A 21690-nucleotide genomic window follows, 5' to 3' on the forward strand; every position below is an offset into this window, starting at 1 on the left:
CCCCACCACCCACCCTCCTTTCTTTATGTTGTGAAACAGCCCAATTAAGGCCCTACAACAGTAAGAGCTAGTTTTCTATTCAAGTTGTCTTTCCGTTTCTTTCCCCTCTCTCTCTCTCTCTCACTGTCTCACACATACACACACACACACACACACACACACACACACCTTCTCCAATATTATGTGCACTCAATCTCTCTCGCTGAACCTCTGCCCCCCACCAACACTCCCAATCTATGTCCCACTGACAGGCCAAAGTCCCAGAGTGCCCGGAGAGCAGTCAGCAGAGTGAGACAGAGCAGACAGAGGGTGAGAAGAAGAGGGAGGAATGTGGGAAAATTGGTCCCTGGTGGGTTTCCTAATAACACGACTGGTGGTTAGTGTGTGTGTGTGTGTGTGTGTGTGTGTGTGTGTGTGTGTGAGAGAGTGAGGTCGAGCGCTAAACAGTGAGGGAGAGCCAGAGGATGTGCGGAGGGAAAAGAGAATGTGTGGTTATACACAAAAATTGGGACAGATTTGTTTCTGCACAGAGTGAGCAAAATAGAGAAGGGTGTGATTGAAACTCGTCAAACATGGCGACAAGCTCCTCTTCTGTGCCCGCACATATGCTGATGTCCCAGCATAAAAACACACACACACATACACACACACACACACACACGTCAGATAAAAACACCAAACCATACTTTCTGTGTATCTTTTTTATAGTGCAGAAAATGCCAACCAAAATCATAAACCGTCATTCACCAGCCAGTGAAAAAAAGATTTCATGCATGTCTGCCAAGTCTCAAGAAAAAAAAAAACGAAATCAAAAAAACAAAAGTAAAACCGACTTGCACAGAATAAGCTCAAAACAATTATTAACAATGGCCACAGCCTGGTAGACCAACTCCAAAGCAGCCTGCAACTCAAAAATAAACCACAGCACAGCGTCCTGAGACGTCACCGTCACCACATGCAGCATCCATTCTCCACCAGTCAGGTGGGAGCTGACTCTCAGTTCAGCACCTCCACAGCCAATTGCCTTTTGGGACCCAGGGGGTTGTGGTACATGTGAGTAAGTGCAGAGATATAACAAGTCGACAGCATAGTCAGATTATCAGCTTCTGCAGAGCTGCGAAACCTGACTGTGATGGAAGGTGTGGGGAGTGAACACAGCAACCCATACAATCTGTCCCACTCTCTGTTTTGTCCAGTTCCACTTTGAAAAGACTGATAAATAACTAATAAATGGAGAAGAGAGTTGAAGGAAAATTTGAGAAAACAGGAGAAGGAGAATTTGTGGTGCCGTTTCATTTGAATGAACCTTATTACTCTTAAGGCTGTCAACCCAATCCTGTTGTCTGAGGTCTTGAGCTCTATCCTCACTGGTTATAATGGAAATTAAGTTAATCTTATTGTTGCCCTGATGTTAAATTGATTATTTAGATTTAACTATAAGATTAGAAACACTTAACTATTACAGCTGTTGTTTAAAAATCATACAGATTACTTTCCTTACCTGCCAGAGAGCCATTATTTTTGCAGTATTTTGAGTACTTTCTTTTACTGGAGTTTCTCCTGTAAAATCTTCCTTAATGCACCGCTCTATTTCTTAAAGCAGTGTCCAGCTCAAATGGCAGAAACTGTTCCCTTTCTATCAGCGTCTGTGGAAGATATCATAGTGTGCTGTGTTATGCACTATGTAAGAGCTGCTAATGGATGTTGCAGGGCCGAGCACCAAGAGACCAGCGGATTAATGAAAACATGGAGGGAGATCAGTGTGTGCTCTCTGCAGTGCACAGAAAAACAGACAGAAGGGCCTCGGTGAGAGGTGCATCTATTTGTGCGTGTGTGTGTGATAAAGACACAGAAACAGAAACGACTGAGAGTGAAGAGGAGAACATTCTGTTGTTTTCTCTTTTTTTTTATCATTAACTATATGATTGTCTTCTATTTGACATTTATGAGCTCATTCGCTTTATTACTGACAGTTAGATGAGAAGATGGACACCATTTTTATGTCTATGTGCTAAATATGAAGTTACAGCCAGAAGAAACTGGAACTAGCTGTTTCCTCCTAATTTCAAGTCTTCATGCTAAGCTAAGATAACTGGCTACTGGTGGTAGCTTTGCATTTACCTTACAGATATGAGGAGGGTATCAATCTTCTCATCTAACTCTCAGCAAGAAAGCAAATAAGCATATTTTCCAAATATTCAAACTATTCCTTTGCCTCCTATGCATTTCTAAGCCTTATATTACAGACTTTACAGAAACTGTAATTTACAGATATGAAGGGTGTGACAGACTATGCTTTCCTTTCAGATGATTAATCACATTATCAGCTGGGTACTTCAGTCATGAGATGTTTTGTTCAGATAACATTTGCACTATGACTGAACGATGTGCAAAAAAAAAAAAAAGAAAAATCATATTGTGATTGTTTTGACAGATATTTTGATATTAGTCACGATTATAGCAGGAAAGGTACCAAACAAGCATTTTCCTTTATGTTGAGAGAATACGATTCATCATCTCTGTAACATCACAACGCATCAGTTATGTTATGTATGTTAACTACAGCTCCTGTGATTTGGAAATTGCACTCGGCCATATGGCATTTTGATAATATTTCGATGAATTGTTCAGCCCTAATTTGCACCTTTTCAGGTTTGTTTTTAAACAGCCTCTAGAAAAGTGATGAGGTTCATTCAGGTCTTCTGTGCGAGCAAGATACCACAGAGAAACACAACACTGCATAAGTGGAAAAAGCCAACGGGTCAAGAAAGTCGCGTGTGGTTAAAACATGCACCACAACGACCCCACCCGCTGAGGGAGATAAAAAGAGGAGGAGGTGGTGGAGAACACCGGTGGAGACGAGATGACACCAGGTGAGTTAACAGGCAAATGGGAAAAACAGAGAGTGACAGACACAGTTCCTCTACCTGAGCACCTCGGAGAGCGAGGAGTCGCTGTCATCCGACCTGGAGGCAGAAGAGGAGCAAGGAGAGGGAGGGGAGGGGCGGGGAGAGGAAAGGGTTAAACACAGTAAGGGAAGACAGAAGGGTTACTGGCAGCAAAGGGTTAAAGGAAGGAGTGACTAGAGGAAGGGTCTTAGATATAAAGCAGTGAGCAAACTGGCAGGAAAGCTCAGTCAACAATAAAGCTTGTTGAGTGATTATCAGGCAGTTTGCCATGAAATGAGCTTCTTCTTAAAGGGAATCACTGAACAAGCTGTATTCTTAGACCAGTGTCTGCAGATGTTTTCCTTGGTAAAGCATGTTTACTATAGGTACACCCACACCAAGCAACGGCTGGTTTAGTAGACTTGGACTAGCGGTGTTAGGGCTGACATTAAAGGTTACATGTTTAGAGAAAAACCGAAATAGACATTTTGAGAAATATGCTTATTTGCTTTTTGCCAAGATTATGATGAGAAGATTGATACCGCTCTCATGTCTGTTTGTTCAATATAAAATGACAGCCGGTTAGCTTAGCTCAGTATAAAGAATGGAAACAGGGGGAAACAGCTAAAATGGTTTTGTCCAAAGCTAACAAGTCTGCCTACCAGCACTCGTACAAAAAGGTGTTTTTAATGAACTAAAACCACAACATGTCTTTTTTTACACTTAGATTTTGTATCAATTAAATTCACCAAATAAAAAGTGTTAGTGAGCTTCAGAGGTGCTGACAGGCAGACTTTGTTACCTATGGACAGAGCCAGACTAGCGGTTTACCAAGGTAAATATCGGTAACTTCATATTCAGCGTACAGACATGACAGTGATATCGTTTTTCTCATCAAGAAAACTCTCAGCAAGAAAACAAATGAGCGCATTTCCCAAAATGTCAAACAATTAATTTTGGAAAAGCAGAAAAAGTTACTGAAAGAAAAAGGGAAGTAGTCAAGGAGGAAGCACTGAAGCCAGGACAGTGATACACAGAGGTCAAAGAACCGAACATTATAATTTCTACACTTCTACCCTCCATGTATGACTCCCGTGATGTCAGCGCCCCCTCCTACATCTACTGTTTCCAGCCATAATCAGGGTATGAGTAAAGAAAAAGGCATAAGGGATAGCAAACAGGGTTAACTGAAGGGAAAATCCAGTCGACTGGGAGATAAGATATCAATCAAACTCACAGGTGAGTCCACTCAAAGCTGTTGAGGGAAAAAATCCAGACTACACCCACACCTCCACACTAGCTCAAAGGGGAAAGCTGGTATGTGTGTAACAGTGCAATAAAAGTGTTATTATCTTGTAAATATTTTATAGCCTCGGGTTTGTCACCACGAGAGCACGTGCTTTACACTCTGAGCATGGAGTAATAAAAAAAATGGTTGAGGATGTGTCTGGAGGGAACAACGGTGTTAAAAGGTGATAGAAATTCCTTGGTATTTACTGCCGGCCATGGTGGCCATTAGCATATTGATATCCGCCTCTCAAGACAAAATCCTTTTAAAATTCATTGGTTCTGGAGGATGCAAATGTAATGGAGAAGATTAAAAACGGGATCTGGGATTCAAAGCCTCTTCATCCGACAGAAGACAAGGAAACTTTGTTTAAAATTCATATTCCTCGTTCTCGTGTGTCTTTCAAATCCGTGTCAAATGCTCGATCCCATTCTCATAGGCAGCCAATCTGCTCAAATATGAATCAGTCAAAAAAAGTGGAAGCAGAAAGCATCCACAGTCACAATCACAAAAAATGTCTTATTGCATTTTAATAGGTTTTGTGGACTTGCAAAGATGAACTTGTGAACAATGCTATCTTCTTTCTTTGCATAGCAGACAGCTTCTCATTTGTCACCCAATTAGTCAGAATTCATACAGATGATTCGTTTTTTAATAAATTAGCTCCATTTGGCTGTGAATTTATGCTTGTGATGATGGATTAAGTGGCAGAGTTGGGCCACTTTCAGTATTGTTAGGACATGAAACCAAAATAATTCAAACTGTGGTTTCAAATGATGCCTCTTTGGTAAAAACCGCTGTATCCAGTGAACACTTCAATAAATAAAACATTTACACCACACACACCTCATTTAAAACAAAAGTGCAAATGTCAAAATTATGTTAATACCCTGCAACAATGCAAAGGCATGAAGAGAAAAAAAAAAAACCTCTTACAGTTTCATCCTTCTACAGCCTACAAAACCTTACCCTGTGGGAACCTCATAAAAAGACCCTAAACATAATAAATACCCCACACTGCCACCATGAGCCAATATAAAATGGCTACCAATGACAGCGGCTGCATGGAAAAATGACAAGAGCCAACACATTTACCTACCCTTACTCCAGATAATGAGGACACACAGACTAGAACATAAACAACACATACACATACTCGCATATACAGCGCACACACATACGCAAACGCGACACCCAAACTCATTTCACGCATTATCCTCGCTAACAATTAGGGGTCAATAAAGCTTAGAAATGTTGTGGATTAATAAAGATTAGAAAACAAACAACTTTACAGCAGGGCCAAACGCTGACTGAAATTAACCGCTGACATTTGTCAGAGCGGAAAGCTGGAATTGATTGTGAGCAGGGAAGTAAAAGGCTGGTTCCTCATTCCAGACTCAGCACCTTCGCAGCCGGCATTAACACGCGTCTCGTGTCCACATTGCGTCTCCGTCTGATGTGGCAGGACTAAACATATACATTTTAAGAGGTGTTTATAACATTCTTTTACATTTCTATATGTAAACAGGATGAAAGAACAATATTGGAAACAGGCCAATTCGACACATCATCATAACTAACTACAACCCCCTAAATATGAATGAGAGTTTTCTCAGACACACTGTCAGCAAAACCTCAACATTATGAGATTTGTTGTAGGTCTGTTCTTTTATTGCATTACATTAAATTGTATTTGACTATTTGAGCTGCCTCTCTCCTGATTTGCATTTGTTTTCTTGGAAACTCCTATGTATGGATTGGAAACACAGCGCAATTACACCTTGTTGATGGTGTTGCTAAATGCAGCTCTGAGTAGCCTGTGGTTGTGGTTTTGATGATCAGATTTTCGATACCTCTTGAGAGCATTTAACACCGGGATTCTGTGAATGTTTGAATGAATTTGTCCCTCCAGGATGTACACTATTGCCAGAAGAAGAGTCTTTTTTTTGTGTAAGGGTGGGATTCATCTGAAGATAAACAGATGGAATAGCACATTTTTTAGAGGCTCATCTACACCACAGACAAAAGCACTTTCCTCTCAAAAGGCCTGAACTTCAGCCTATCGATAGGACCAGTTAAGACCTTAAACAATGGAAGAGGACAAAAGAAAGGAAAGGAATGGTTCAAAGTGTAACTGAATTGATCAGATGAGTATGTGTGGACAAAAGGACAAAAGCAGTGTGTGTGAATGTACGTCTCTGCAGGAACAGGACACTCACTTGTCCAGAGCAGAACCTTGGGTTTGGTTGCTGGTGAGCCTTGAGAAGACATTGCGGTCGTTCCTAGTCCTCAGAGGAGGAGAAGAGGGGGGAGTATAGCCGTCAGTGGGCCTGATGAGGGGCGGGAGGGTGTGGGAGGTTAGAGACGAGGAAGGACAAGAGGAGTTAAGAAGGAGAGAGTTAGAAAAAAACTGGAAGGAAATTACATTACATAGTCAGACATTTCATCAGTTTGTCTACAAAATAGCTTGAATTTGAGCATGTACCTGTAAGCACGGTCGTAAGATTTCCTCCTTGTTATAGGGGAAGTGTCATAACCCCGAGACTGCCTGGGACTGATACACACACACACAAACACACACACAAGCAAACTAAGCAGACTTTCGAGGGAGTGCACAGGTGATAAGCACAGAAGGACGATACACATCTATGTAAATGTTGGGAATCTATAAGAAACGAGGTATTTTTGCAATTTGATGGCATTTCTAGCAGACTAAAGCAGCTGACAGACTCAGTTCTTTAAATATCAAATCGCACACAACCAGGCTTTCCATCCCTAAGGACTGATGCAAATTTTCAATGACTTCTCCCCAAAGCAGTTTTATAACCCAAAAAATGTCAGGCCTCTGGCAGGTTTCCAGAGGTTGTTAGCTTGGAAATGTGCAGTTGGAAATAGAAGTCTTTAAGAATTTTGTCTCTGTTATCAGGAAATATAAGATGTTCTTCTTTCTAGATGATATATTCGTGACATGCCACAGGGTGTTTACTTATGGTTATGCAATTCTCTTTATGGCATTAACATGTTTCATGTTTAGCAGCACATTTTCCTGCACTTAAGCAAAACAAATATTTGGCAACGCAGGGATTTGAGATGAGGTTCTCTCACCCTCTCATCCCAGCCAAGGGCACCAGTAACCAAGGGGGTACATTAGCAGTTGCCAGGGGGTACTTTGAAAGATTTGTTCAGTGGCTCAACTAATTTGACAAAATAGAAATGATGATTTTATTAAAAAAAATAAAATAAAATATTGCCATGATTTGAGTTAACTGTAATAATTGAACATGACATGCTGCTAAAGTGCTGAAAGTAGTTTGCTTGTTAGCTAAAAGTAATGAATACCTTGTTCCAATAGTTGTATAAATGTAATCGATAAACATTTGCAATAGTAAGTTAGCTAAAAGTAATGAATATATTTTTGATAGTTGTCTAAATTTTATTTTGCTAAACATAATGGATAATGGATGATAGTTAGCTAAAAGTAAACAATAAATGGATCGTGGTATAGCTAAATGTAATGAATAAACTGTTATCTAAGAGTAGTGGATAAATGGTTGAAATAATCGGCTTAAAGCAATGCTATAATGGTTGTGGTGTCGATGAAGGGGTCTTGCGCTCATCTGATAGGGCTGTGGACGTAGGTAATAAAAGGATGGGAACCTCTGCAGAGAGCGCTCCACCCTTCACACCACTGCAGTAATCATTACTGCAGTAATCCACTTGCGAGGTGTTGTCATAACTCAACATTGCTAAAATACAAGAGCCAAGCCTCCTGATAACCCCCTCTTCCTGGTAACACTTAGCAGTATGGTCATCTCATTAATCATTATTTTTGTACCGCTAGAGTTCAAATCTTCATGACTTACAAGGTGTGTCCCCTGACAGGCAGGCTGATGGTGCGGGAGGCCCGGTCCCTGTGGTAAGTGTCCCGTAGGGCCAGGCTGAGCCCCAGACTCCCTGTCACCAGACTCAGGCCATCCTCCTGGATGTCAGTCAGCGAGGCAAGAGATTTGGTGATGTGCTGCTGTTTACTGCCTGATGAAGGATCCAGGATGGGGCCCAAATACTCTGCCGACACCGCCTTCATCTGAGCCGACAGACGTGGCTCCATCTGGGCGAAAAATGCACATTACTTGTTTTACTGAGGACCACAGAAGGGAGAATGAATTGAGAAAGAAGGAGGACGGTGGGATAGGAAAACTGGGACATAAAATAAAGATAAAGGTTGAATTTAATTAAGGCACAAGAGGAAATTAAGATGTAGCCTGAAAACATCATTCAGCAGGGAGAAGGTCAAAGAGAAATATGACAAACAGTAAAACAGATGAGCTAGAAAAGAGAAAGGAGCCATTGTGGGGCCAAACAAAAGCTGGATAGAGAAAAAAAATAACTGAAAAACATAATAAAGACGACAGAATACAGCTGTAACATGAGTATAAGAGGGATTGGTGACATATCAGGGCTTCTTCCACAATTCTTAAGCGTTTGCTTATACTGCCACCTTATGGCTTCAAAGGGGTATAACAGTTGCTCTGACAGACTGTGGGTGTAGTGTGTGTTGACAGCAAAAATTAGGGCACGCATCCAAACAAACACTACATGATCATCTGACAACATGCAGTACCATTGTGATTCATAAAGGTCTGACAGGTTTGGATAGTGCAAAACGCAGTATCTGATCTACCTGCTGTTTTGAGCACTGACACCAAAAAAAAAACTATTTTAGGAAGAAATGCAAAGGAAACTGGGCACAAGAAACAGGAGGATTCTGGATGCAAAAAGCTAGAGTCTTTATAAATCTGCAACAGCTGTACTTCAACAACATGAACTAGCTTTACCTTTAGCTTGAAATCATCTTGGCTGTTGGATTCTTTCATTTGCGATACACTGCAGGAAGAGAGAAACAGTCAGGGAAATATATGTGTATACACATGAGAAAAGGACTGCATATTTTTTGGATGAAATTTCAGCTGGATAAACACTAAGTAAGACTTTTTTTTTTTTTTTTTTTTTAAACAACTCCACCAAGGTGTAATAGATGACTGGTGGATGTGATTAATCGAGGATATTGTATGGGAGAGCAGACTGCGGTCTCACCTGCTGTCAGAGGCTTGGCTGAACTCAGAGGGCTCCTCATCTGTGCTGGTGTAACCATTTTCTGGAATCGTGCAAAACACACAACTTGTAAGCCCACCAGACACTCCCTCTAGGTATGTCTGTACAGTATGTCAACTCAACTCCACTCCCACTATTTAATATCCTTCACTACTAATTTCATTTTTAATATATCCTCTAAGGCTGATTAAGTGTCATTATTAAAGTTTAAATTTCTAAGCAGATTTTGTGCTCTCATATATCGAAACATTGCTGAAAAGACGACACAACGATAAGAGCAAAAATAAGTAGATGTTTGAGAGAGAGGTCTGAAACTTCACTTTATTTGGTAATGTATTTAGAGGTGTGCTGTATGGTTTAAATGAAGTCAATATGGTTCAGCAAGTAATGATAACAGTCTTTCATAATTTCATATACAAAATTTCATCCCAAAACGATGCTCACATGTTAACGTGCTGTGCAAACAAGTGAATCGACACAAACTGGAAGAGAGAAAGGAAACACTCCTCACCCTGCTGTACATTGTGGATGAGAGCCTGGAGTTCGGGGATGTACTCTGCCTTTTCTCGCAGGGCATCAAGGATCATGTGATTGTGGGACGAGCCAATCATGTCTGTCTGTCTCAGCTGGCCCTCCAGCAGTCTGATCTGAGCCTCTTTTTGAGCCACCTGTAAGCTCTGCACACGCACACACACACACACACACACACACACACACACACACACACACACACACACACACAATATAACCAAACAAGTTCAGAAATGATGATGCACAGTGGAAGTAATGTAACACTAAACTTTTAGAGTGGGTATTCAACATGCAACAGGAAATAAGACAACCTGGTAAATATAGTTGTTTTCATTTTCTGAAAGATATATAAACGTTCTGTAAACAAGAAAACTATTTTCTATGTAAAGATATAGTGGAGTATTGGCATCCAGAGCGGAGAATAAAGTCACACCCCCTCTGTATGTGTTGTAATCTGAGTTTCTCTGCTCTTTGTTTTGGTTTCTGGGACAGCAGCACTTGCATCTTAGTTGAGTTCAAAGAGACCTACCACATTGTCCATCACTGAAGAAACCTTGTTTTACAGCTTAAGAAGCCTCTAACAAAGAAATAAGGTGAGACTATGGGGACTGCCGGCTCAAGCCCCAGTTGGCCAGTGACCCGGCAAAACATCCATAAAGTTTTTACCGACTCCATCGGTGTCATTTGTGCAGCAACTAGCCGCTATCAATAGCTGACTTACTGCCAGCACTGCCGTGGAGAATAATGCTAGCCTGGGCTAATGGTTGTGGCTGGATTTTTTTGTGTACACAGTGCAACTTTATCCAATTCTACTTGTTGTGTGTTTAGTGGTCGCATTCACTGGGCTTTGTAACACCTTGCTGTCTGTGAAGGGAGGGGGGAGTTGTGGCCAACAAAGCATTTGTTTTGGTCTGAGATGCTGGTGGTCTTGTACAACATCTAGTGGTAGCGACAATCACTTACAGAACCTTTAATGACCCTTTGTACCAAGAAATACACCCTTGACAACAACTTGCAGCACAAAGAGACACCACTAGATGGCACCACAACCGCTACTCACTGCACCTGCACTTCACTCACTCACTGGGTGCAGTGCACTGCAACATCAATAAATATAAATAACATGATTTTTGCCAGTAGCATAATATGTTAACAGTAAAACATCATTTTCAGTTTACTGAATTTAAACAGGTGTAAAAGTGTAAAATACTTCAAGTACTGGCTCTTAACTATATTTATCAGTTACCGTAGGTGAGTATATGCATTTTTTTTTTTTCTGTTAACTCACCTTGTCTATGGAGGCCTTCAGGAAGTGGTCCAGCAGGTGGCGTGCTTCTGCCAGGGAGCAGGAGCTGATCACCACTGAGGTGTCCACTGAGTCCAGTTCATCCTGCGGGAAAATGCAAAACCAGGCATTATTTGAGGCCTCCTGATACTGCTACCAAAGGTGTGTGTGTGTGTGTGTGTGTGTGTGTGTGTGTGTGTGTGTGTGTGTGTGTGTGTGTGTGTGTATGTGTATGTGTGCGCTTGTACCTTGGTCTCCTCTATCTGTACAATGGTGGCCTGGCAGTCAGACAGGCTGTCATTGATGTAGTCTATATTGGCGTTCAGCACCTCAATCTCCTCATTAATTTCCTGAAGGAGACGGTCCTCTGCTTCTGGGCCCTCCCCCTCCGCCATCAGTACCTCCCTTTTATGTGAGAGTGCTTCCTGCTGGACCGTCAGCTCCTCTCGCTTCTGACTCAACAAAAACACAAATGCAGACAGAGCAAAAATAGTCAAGATTTTATATGTTCACATATTATACACTATTTGAAGCAAGGAAGAAGGATGCATCTCACATTGTGTATTGGCTTTGGCTAATTGCATCACAATACATTGTCAGAATTTAACAAAAAAATCTCCTACCTTGATCAGGCGATCCATATCAGCTTCCACATTAGCGATGGTCATCCTCTGCATGACAATGTCCATGATGCGACGCTCGAGGGCTTGCCACTTCTGACGGGCTGACTTGGAGAAGCTGCTGGCTCTGCCTGCGGCTCCAACGCTGCCCAGGCCTGCTGGCTTACGCTGCAACTTCTTCCTGCTGCTGTGAAGAGAAAGAGACAGAGAGAAAGAGAAAGAGAAAGAGAGAAGTGATGAGAGATGGAAATCAGCAGCCAATACTCCCACTGACAAGGAAATGTGTGTGTTGTTCACTTGCATAGATTCTACTTCATTATATCAAGAAACCAAATTACAGTCTGACTTCATTAATAGCTCACAAAGCAATTTATGCTTATGAAATTGAAGGAAACTTTATCCATTAAGTTAAAGGTCAACAGGAAAAGTCCATAGCTCCAATGCTGGAGCTGGCTGACTAGCTAACTGACCAGTGATAATACATGCATCCCAGCCCATCTTACCCAATGACTCTGGTTCCATCCATGCTCCCCTCGCTCTCTCCCAGGTATCCGAACACATTGTTCTTGTTGTTCCACTGTCTCACCAGCCCGCTCACAGTCCTCCCGGTCTCGGGTTCAGAGCTGCTCGCTGTGGTGCTGGCTGATAACTCGGCTCCAGAGTCCGTAACCGCAGTTGCCTGGTTCCAGCGGGCCACCCGTCCAGCCACGCGGTCTGACATGGGTTTGGCCAGGCGCCGCAGGGCCGTCACCTCCTGCGTCTTCCTGCGCAGGACCAGCTCCTGCTGCCGTTTCTGAGACTCCAGTGCTCGAATCTGGTACTGAAGGACAGGAGAGAGAGAGAGAGACTTTTCTTTAAAATGTTCATTAGAGTCTACTTAATCTACTTTTGTTTATTCCTGTTCACATGTTAATTAGATTCCTGAGGTGAATATGACAGTGTTTTGCACAACAGGCTTACAAGGTGTTGATCATGAAAAGGATTTTAAGACTTAACATGGAACCCTAAATAAAAGGATTAGGAATGAGGCGCAGTGTGACGGTGTAAATGTTTTCATGCTCATTAATAGACTCTCTTCTCCGGGGGAAACAAATAAGGATGGATACTGATACAAGTACACTATATGTAGTGATCTTCCAAAATATAAAAGTGATACCAACAATCCGTGTGCAGTATGTACATGATATTATAAAACATTTCAAAAGAAGACCTCACTGTGCATTAATACACATGTAAGAATTCTGTGACATTTGAATTTGGACCACTGTATAAACTGTACAGCATCACTCATACTGTTGGCTAATGCTCACTCTCAGCTGGTTCCCAATAATTTCCCACATAAACACACATGCAGACTGACCTCCTGTCGTCGCTGCTCCTTCTTGAGCTGGGCGATCTCACGGTTCCTCTTCGCCTCCACCATCCTCCTCCTCTGCTGCTCCTCCTTCATCTGCTTCATCAGTGTCACCTGGAAACAGCATAAAAGGTCAGGCTTCCTCAACTGCACTCCCGCTGAAAAAGTCAGTTTTATCCACACTCCGACTCTCCTTTCTCCTCCCTTTACCTTGGCTTTCTTCATGTCGTTGACCTCGCCCTGGAGTTTCTTCAGCTCCCGTTCGTACCTCCCCTGGTTTTTGAGGAGACGCGCGTGCTCCTTCTGTGCCGCTTGTAGCTTCATCAGGTCGCGGTTCATCTCCTTAAGACGTTTCTCGTACTCCTGCTTGATCCGGTTCGCCTTCTCCTCTGTGTAGTTCTCCATGGACACTGTGGAGCCACATAGTAATGTTAATGACCTGTTTTCAGGACACGTTTTACTTTTCTACTGATCAACATATTGCTGTGTTTTCAGCTACCAAACCATATCTGTAAACTATAAATCCCATGGTGCTCACTGAGGTTCTGAAGCACGCGGTCTCTCTCCAGCTGCGTGTCTCTGATCTTGTTCTGCAGCAGGATGAGCTTCTCCTCGTACTGCAGCTTGAGCATCAGCAGCCTCCGCTGGCTGTTCTCCAGCTCGTCTATCAGCTTCTGTTTGATCTCGATCTCACAGGTCAGGTCAGCCAGGTCTGCCTGGAAGTTAGCTGTAGGTTGGGGGCAAAGGTCAGAAACACAATCTATATTTTTATGTGTTGCATATTTGTATATTAAGAAAAACGCCACACTACTACACACAACTTCAGGCCTAAACTGACTCGTGTTTCTTTAAAAAGGTTTAAAAGGTGTCCTGACAGAAAGAGATAAAGCCGGACAACCTGTCACAAAACAGGACATAAAAGGGAAAGGAGGCCTGGTCCTTTTGTAGCAGCAGCTGTCAGAAACAGACCTTTCTCATCTGAGTCTGAGTCTGAATCCACCAGGCTCTCGTCGCTGTCAAACTCGTCCTCCTCCTCCCTGCCCTCCTCCTCGTCCTCCCCCTCATCTTCATCACAGCCACTCTCCTCCTGCAGTGGAGACATGATGTCCTACACACACACACACACACACACACACACACAAACACTAAAATTAGACTTTAATCTGTTAGTTTCAGGCTTGAAATGCTTATGAATGTTGACAAATTTGCACTTTACCTCGGTGTAATTGTCATCCGAATCGATCTCTCCGTTCTGTCCATTCTGCCCATTTTCTCCATTCTGCCCATTCTCCCCGTTCTCATGAGTGTGCAGCTTCACACGCTTTTTTAGACCTTTCTCCAGCTCCGGACTGCAGGAGGAGAAAATCATGTTGGTCAAGCCAGATTAAAACCGGTGGTTAAAAAAACACACAAAACCCTAACACTTGTTACAGTAGGTTAGTATGGGTGTGGGCATGTGTGTGTACAGTTCAACTACAGTAGTATCCCAAATGGTTTTCTGTACATTACCCTGCAGAGACACTCTGCTTTATGCAAGTGAGATGTCCCACACTCTTAACATCCACCATTAGGGCTTTTGGGAGTGTTGCCATGAGATGCGCTCCTGGTAAAATCAGCCCTCTAAAGTCATTAGCAAAGTCGTCTTCAGCTCATCTTCACTCATCTCGCCCTTTTAGCTCTTTGCATTTTATTACCAGCTTCGTTCTCCCCTTCGCGCCCTCTTTTACAACCATCCTGCCACCCCTCCCATCTCTAAATTCCCATCTACTTCCATCTCTATCCCATTAAACCTCAATTAGCCTGTCAGGCTGTGTACTCTTCTCTCCCATGACCCACTGGCCGACTGAATTAGACCTTTTTGTGTCCAGGCCAGCGTTACTACTCAGCACTGGCTGCATCCCAATTCTGTTCAGGAGCTGGCCGTCCCAAAGCCCTAATCGACTTGTGATGTGCCTCTTAAGCTGGACAAGACAATGAGGGGCGAAGAGTATATGGGCAGGAACATTAATGAGCTCATTGTGGTCTTTGAGCTTTTAAAAGATGCACAGGTTCATTGACACAGGATTAAAGGGAGCACTGAGAAATTAAACTTACATAAATCTGAGACGTTCGGAGATATAAAGACATGACAGCTCCTTGGACCTCTGTGAACTAACGTGATTTGTTTTTCTACTGAAAAAACTTTTTGCAATTAGCAAATAACATTGTGATCTTGCATGCATCCTCCTCTCCTCACCTCATCCTCCTCTGCCTCCTCTCCTTCTTCTTCAGCCTCTCGATGTCCATCTTGGCTCGGCGTAACACGTCCGTCATCTCGGCCTCCATGGACATTGGGGCAGGAGAGGAGCCAGGGGGATGGCCCGGGGCGGGGCTGAGAGTAGATGGGAACGGTGAACGGGAGGAAAGCCGGGCCGCCTGCCGTCGCAGCGACTCATTCATGGCCTCACTCTCAAGAAGCTTGGTTCTAACAGAGGAGAGAGGACGGAACATTTTTTATTTCACTCATTTTTTCATGTTTTCCTTCTGCTTCATTTTGAGTAGGAAAAAAATTCATTGTAAAATTAAACACAACATTCAAACAGACTTAGCACACTCTAATTAAAGCAGCTAGTTCTGATTATTTTCGAGATTATCAAATAAAAAAAGAAGACGTACATTTTGCATTCAACAAACAAAAAGCAGTTTCACCACTAAAGCTTTACTCGGTCTGGTCTGACCAGTAGCCTGCGAAAACTTATTTTAGCTAACTTTTAGCTATCTAAAGATTTTGCTGTGAAACTGACATCAATGAGTCAGTTCACTGAATTTATCATTATTCTCCTCTTGTGCTGCCGTAATACTACATTTTACCATTTACCATTATTCAGTAATTGTGACTTGCCTTCACAGTGGCTACTGTTCAGCAAAAGTTACACAGTCTTGCTTTAAAGAGAGGATTCGCTGCGGAAAAATGGTGGTATTACACCCAAGTACAGACCATGCAACTCAATACAAACAGATTCCACTTTGGTAAATACTCAAGTTAGATGAGACAACTGATACCGCTCTCATACCTGTCCATTCGATATGAAGCTACAGCCAGGATATTGTTAGCTTAGCTTAGCATTAAACTATAAAGCAGGGAAAAACAGCAAGCACCACTTTTACACATTTTTTGAATGGATTAAACAAACAAGATATAACATATTAATTATTGAACTTTAGAGGTGGGTTTCTTGTACCTACAGACAGAACCAGGCTAGCTGTTTCCCCTGCTCCCACTCTTTCTGCTGAGCTTAGCTAACTGCCTGCTGGCTTCAGCTACATACTGAATAGGTATGAAAGTGCTATCAATGTTATTATCTTACTCAGCAAGAAAGTGCATTAACGTATTTCCCTAAGTAAGCTGATCCAGTTTGAGACTGAGGTTTGATTATTTCAAGTGATGGTGTAGGTTTTTGAGATCTCACCTAAGTTCTTCAACCTCTCGGATGTAGTTCTGGATCAGAGCCCCGATCTCCTCATTGCCCTCACCTGGAGGTCAAAGGTTAAAGTCGGCTCAGTAAACAGTGAACTTAAGACAAACAGTTCATGTGGGGTGCGTGGACATTTAAAGCAATTTCACATCTCTCTCACGTACTTGACTTGGTCAGTAGAGTGCTGACCTCATTGGCCAGCAGATGTGTCACTCTGGTGTTGAGATGGTCGATGGTCTCCTGCATGGCTTTTACCCTGAGGCGCAGCGTGTCATTTTCTCTCTGCAGCATGGCGTTCTCCTGATACAGGTCACTGAACCCCTCTGAACCATCCTCACATGCAACACGCTTCCCCTGCATGAAGAAGAAGAAGAGTCAATTTTAGGGCCAAAACCAAGAGGCCCAGGGCTGGAAAACCAACTGACTCTAAATCTATGCTCTTACATACACTTACTGTGGCTGTCCAACCAAACACAATGCTATTGTTTAAAATGAGCTGCTCAGTGTGTGGCTCTTCAAGTAGCTATTGTTGTATTCTGGATGACTGAACACTGAAAAAATCCCGTTGTGTAAGCCTCGAAACAGACAGTCACTATTTAATCCAGTCACAGCTCGCAGACATCATTACCTCCACCAGTCCAACACGCCAGTGCTCCCATACTCCAGTCACATCACATCCCTTATTACCACATCGAGGTCAGCCCGCAGTCCCTTGCCACAGTCATACATTCACTTCCCTCTAGTAACCGTGGTAACCTTCGTAATCGCATAACAGACCGACAATCCAACTAAATGATTGCACGTTTCTTGTAGCCCCGGAAGTCAAAGATGATGAAAAACTGGAAAATTTCCTGCATTTGTTTTTTTCCCTATTTCTTGTCATATTTTCTTGTATCATATACAGTACCTCTCTGTGTTGTACTGTCTAACAGTGCGTATTACTTGTTGAGCAAAATGCTGAGGTTGCACCAATTTATCTCCTTCATACTCAGGTTGTTTGCACTATAGTATAAGACATAAATGGATGTGTGTTGCAGTAATGATCTTTAATTTAATATAGTAATACGCTGCTGCCGCAGGCATGGCGTCTGCTTTTCCTTTAATACCATCTTCTCTTACAATTAATGTCGTCTTTTTTCTTCTTGTGCTCCGTTACTACTCTCAGTTTCATCCATCTTGTCACTTTCATTCATCCTTCTCTTACGGCCTCATTGCATCAGTTACACTGACAGCCATGTGTTAACTCTCCTCTTCAACCTGCCACATTTCATTCCTCATCTCTCCCCCTCTCATTCATCCCCTCTTATCTTTTTCTCTGAGCTCCTCCTTGTCTTTATTTTTTCAAATCTTTCTGCATTCCTGACTCCCATCCTCCCCTCCATCTCTCACCGCCTTGTACTCCATCAGCTCCATCTGAAGTCGGGCTATCTCAGCACGCAGGGCGCTGATCTGCTGGCTGGTCTTGTCTTGGTTCACCACCACCTTGTTCTTGATGTTTCGAGCGCGGTTGGCGTATTTCAGTGTGTTCAGCGTCTCCATGAAGTCGCGGTCTGATGGACTGACGCAGGCTATCATCACTGTACGACTGGAGATGAAAAAAAGATGAAGGTTGTAGGTTGTTGTTCATGCAGTACAGGGAGAATGTACATTTAATACTTACTATGCATCTATTGTGTGTGAAAAAACTCTTGTCAGTAACTAAACCTGAGAACCAAGACTGCAATAACAACTATTTTCATTATTGATGGACCGTTTTGTCTATAACATGATAGAAAGTGGTGAAAAATTCCCATTATAATCTCACAGAGCCCAGACTGACTTATTCAAATGTCTTGTTTTATCTGACCAAAGATTTTCAATTGACGATCAAATATGGTAAAGAAGAGCAGCAACTCCTCAGTTTAGAGGGGCTGGAATATTTTTTATCATATTTTTTGGTATTTTGCTTGAATAGATAAACATTTAATCAATAATATAAACTGTGTGTGTACATGCGTGCGTATGTGTATGCGTATATACACCTGTTGCCTCCCAGTGAATCCTGCAGCAGACGAGTGAGTTTGGAGTCTCTGTAGGGGACGTGCCCTCCCTTCTTGGTCTGATCTCCTAAAGCACTGATCACATTTCCCAGGGCCAGCTACAACACACACACACACACACATTTAGAAAATATAAAAGCAGAACAGAGTTCTGTATGCAAGCACTGTGTTTAAATACACGAGTACAGGCACAGAGTATAGGAACTTATGTATACTTCCATTTTTCTTTCTTTCTTTTTTTTTTTTTTTTTTACACATTTTCTGTCACACCACTCACTTATGAACACACACACACACACACACACACACACACACACACACACACAAAGTCTATTTGTGTCTGTCTCACCAGTCCACAGTTGATAGAGATTCCCTCGCGGGCTCTCTCTCCTGTGGCTCCTGTGCGCTTGAGCCTCTCAGAGCCAGCCAGGTCCACAAAGTGAAACTTGGCCATCAGCGTCTCAAACTCCGGCTGGGCGATGGGGCTCGACTCCACACCATTCACCTCCCCGTTCTCCCCTCCTCCGTTCTGCTAACGGGGGTGGACAAAAAGGGGAACAAAAACAAATATTACTAGAAGATAGCAATTATTTCATCACCCTGAATGCTGCTATGTCTATAATACTTAATTTTCTTTTTTTTACCCCAAATATACGCTTTTCTTTTTCACACCCTGACAGATTTTTACCTAAAATGTGTCATTAATGAAACTGTCATTGCACCTACCTCACCCTCCATCCCCAACCCCAAACCTCACCATTTGCAGCTGCTGGCAGACTCTCATCTGACAAAGGTGGATGGTGAAGATGGCGTGTGAGCGGGAGCTTTGGGCATTCATCTGGGTGCTGGCTGTGGTACGGGACAGAGCGCCGAGCTTCAGACACTGCAGCAGCTGCACAACACACACACACACACACACACACACACACACACACACACAATGTGGAGGACATCTGGTCATGACTTTTTACTTTGAACTGAAGAAGAGAAAAAAATTATTTTGCATCACAATGATCACTGAAACACCCATGTCAGCGTATTTTATGAAGGGAAACCACTCATATAGGTGACTTCAACCTTTCTACTTTTTGAGCTGCGTGTTTAAGAAGCTGCTTATAGTAATATATTTACTTTTCTGCCCACTATTTAATTTCCTTTTTTTCCTCTTCCTCTTGTCTCTGCCCTCTGACTCCATCACTACATCCTCCACCCTCATCCTGATTTGACATCTTCCCTCTTCTCTCCCACAGGAGGGGCCATCTATCTCCACTTGTCCCTCAGCTGTCTGAAGTGTTGGGAATGTGATGCACCAGGCTTAAAGCAGCTAAGACAAAAGTGGCACAGCCTGCTTTGCCTCCCAATTTCTTCTTCCTTTCTGCTTCCATTTAAAAATTTGCTCACATCTTTCTTCCTATTCTGTCGCCTATTTTGAGAAGAAACCTGATGATACTACAAAAGTGGTTGTCTTTTCCCAGCCATTGTTTAGGCCTAAATCACCACCTGTCTCCTCTGTTATGCTCTTTGCCACTGGCTCGTCACATCTCCACGAGCAGATATTGCTCCTGCCCTGTTGACCCTGTCACGTCCTCCTTCCTCCACACTGACTGTGATGATCAGTTCCTGTTCTTGACAACCATTACTCACCCCTGATACGTGGCTGTATGTAAAAAAGCCTCTAATGGGAGCCAAACTTCATACATCTGATGTAAAAAAAACAAAAAAAAAAACAAACTAGTGTCATTGGTTCAATGACTCTGGCTTTAAAGCACGCTAGTGTCAAGTCTCTCATACTCTCCTCAACCTATTTGATCGGTCCAGATGGTTCTTGCCAGACTTTTCTAGGCTTGCTCTGGTTGCGCTGATGCTCTGCCTCACCCAGTCAACACTCATTCACTTCTTCACACTTGACCCTTTGCAAGGCGATACCCCTTTCTCTTACATGATTTACCCTCTTAGGCTAAAACAGAAGCTCTCAGTTCTTATTTTGAAATTCTAGACTAGGAATTTATTAACAAATGTAGACCAAGTAATAGCAGTGTAGGGGGTGAAAAACATCTCTGAATTGCAAACATGTCCTTTATGAGTTTAATCATTTCAAGAAACGGTAGCAGAGATATAACTGTTTTAGAATATATAGTGCACAAAGAAGAAACATATTGAGGAAAAGACTGATAAAATATAACTGTGACGACTAGAGATGTCGCACAAATGCCCACGCACACCAACCTCTTCCTCTGAGTGTACCAGTCTGGATGTGACTCCGGTGGTGTAGATGCTGCCACTGGCGTCTTCGTGGATCTTAATTGTGGACTTCCTGCTCCGACTCTCCGGATCTCTGGATCCGTCAAATAAGTCCAGGATCTCTTCATTGTACAACTACAATAAACGAGAGTCACAAACGCAATTTAATGCACATTAACAATTACACAATTGCTGCAATACACGCATCACCATAATCAATAAACTTAAAGATTTATGTATTGACTGTTACATCTTTACATCATTACATCTTTTGAGCAAATTCTAATGTTCTCCTCATGTTCTCCGTTTCTCACAGCAGTGTGTCTTATTTACACACAGCTCTGTTGTCTGAGAGGTCAGTGAATGACCTCTCAAAAACCAATGAGGGCAAGGGCCACAGAGGTCAGCTGAAAGCTCAGCTGTTCCCACCTACTCCCAAACACATGCACACACACCCATCTGTTTACCATCAACAGAGATAACCTTTTAACCTGAGGACCTACAAAAAAAAAAAAACTGCTAATAACAGAAACCAGGACCGGCAGGGAAAAACAAAGAAAGCAAGAAAGAAAAATTATTTATGTTTTTCTATTGGAACTGGTTTTACAGAATGATTATTAAAGGAATCACATCTTACAGATACCCACATATACAATCATCTCCCCCTAAAGACAACCCAAACATTTGACAGGAACCTCTGGAGGAAATCATTACTTGTCATATTATCTCATTGGTCCTACACAAGCATCCCTCCCTCCCTTTCCTCGCTCGCTCTTATCCATCCTCTACCCCGCAGTGATGAGGAATAATGTCAGAGGTAATGGCCGACATTAATCAGGTCCAACAAAGCACAAGCAGACATTCCTGCCCATCTGTC

At 42.6% G+C, this 21690-nt stretch overlaps 1 protein-coding gene across 2 annotated transcripts in view; it reads right to left on the reverse strand.

Annotated features, from left to right (window-relative positions):
• The window catches only part of kif21b (kinesin family member 21B), a 62487-nt gene that overhangs the window by 17243 nt on the left and 23554 nt on the right, over nucleotides 1-21690 (reverse strand). Inside the window, exons 4-27 of one of the 2 annotated variants that reach the window (XM_023423652.2) lie at nucleotides 20799-20948; nucleotides 19330-19464; nucleotides 18922-19104; nucleotides 18555-18670; nucleotides 17923-18118; nucleotides 16698-16887; nucleotides 16528-16591; nucleotides 15315-15542; nucleotides 14295-14427; nucleotides 14048-14186; nucleotides 13617-13805; nucleotides 13289-13488; nucleotides 13085-13192; nucleotides 12228-12544; nucleotides 11728-11911; nucleotides 11353-11556; nucleotides 11108-11209; nucleotides 9800-9965; nucleotides 9271-9331; nucleotides 9012-9060; nucleotides 8040-8284; nucleotides 6662-6730; nucleotides 6396-6506; nucleotides 2928-2966 (exon numbers count right to left, since the gene is read on the reverse strand). In XM_023423652.2, coding sequence (XP_023279420.1) covers nucleotides 2928-2966; nucleotides 6396-6506; nucleotides 6662-6730; nucleotides 8040-8284; nucleotides 9012-9060; nucleotides 9271-9331; nucleotides 9800-9965; nucleotides 11108-11209; nucleotides 11353-11556; nucleotides 11728-11911; nucleotides 12228-12544; nucleotides 13085-13192; nucleotides 13289-13488; nucleotides 13617-13805; nucleotides 14048-14186; nucleotides 14295-14427; nucleotides 15315-15542; nucleotides 16528-16591; nucleotides 16698-16887; nucleotides 17923-18118; nucleotides 18555-18670; nucleotides 18922-19104; nucleotides 19330-19464; nucleotides 20799-20948 — 3578 coding nt within the window. The remainder of the gene's footprint in view (nucleotides 1-2927; nucleotides 2967-6395; nucleotides 6507-6661; nucleotides 6731-8039; nucleotides 8285-9011; nucleotides 9061-9270; nucleotides 9332-9799; nucleotides 9966-11107; nucleotides 11210-11352; nucleotides 11557-11727; nucleotides 11912-12227; nucleotides 12545-13084; nucleotides 13193-13288; nucleotides 13489-13616; nucleotides 13806-14047; nucleotides 14187-14294; nucleotides 14428-15314; nucleotides 15543-16527; nucleotides 16592-16697; nucleotides 16888-17922; nucleotides 18119-18554; nucleotides 18671-18921; nucleotides 19105-19329; nucleotides 19465-20798; nucleotides 20949-21690) is intronic. The other variant, XM_087178576.1, reaches the window with a different exon arrangement.

Source organism: Seriola lalandi, unplaced genomic scaffold (assembly GCF_002814215.2).
Source record: "Seriola lalandi dorsalis isolate HSWRI2012SDOR001 ecotype SW California unplaced genomic scaffold, Sedor1 jcf7180002054692, whole genome shotgun sequence".
NCBI lineage: Eukaryota > Metazoa > Chordata > Actinopteri > Carangiformes > Carangidae > Seriola > Seriola lalandi.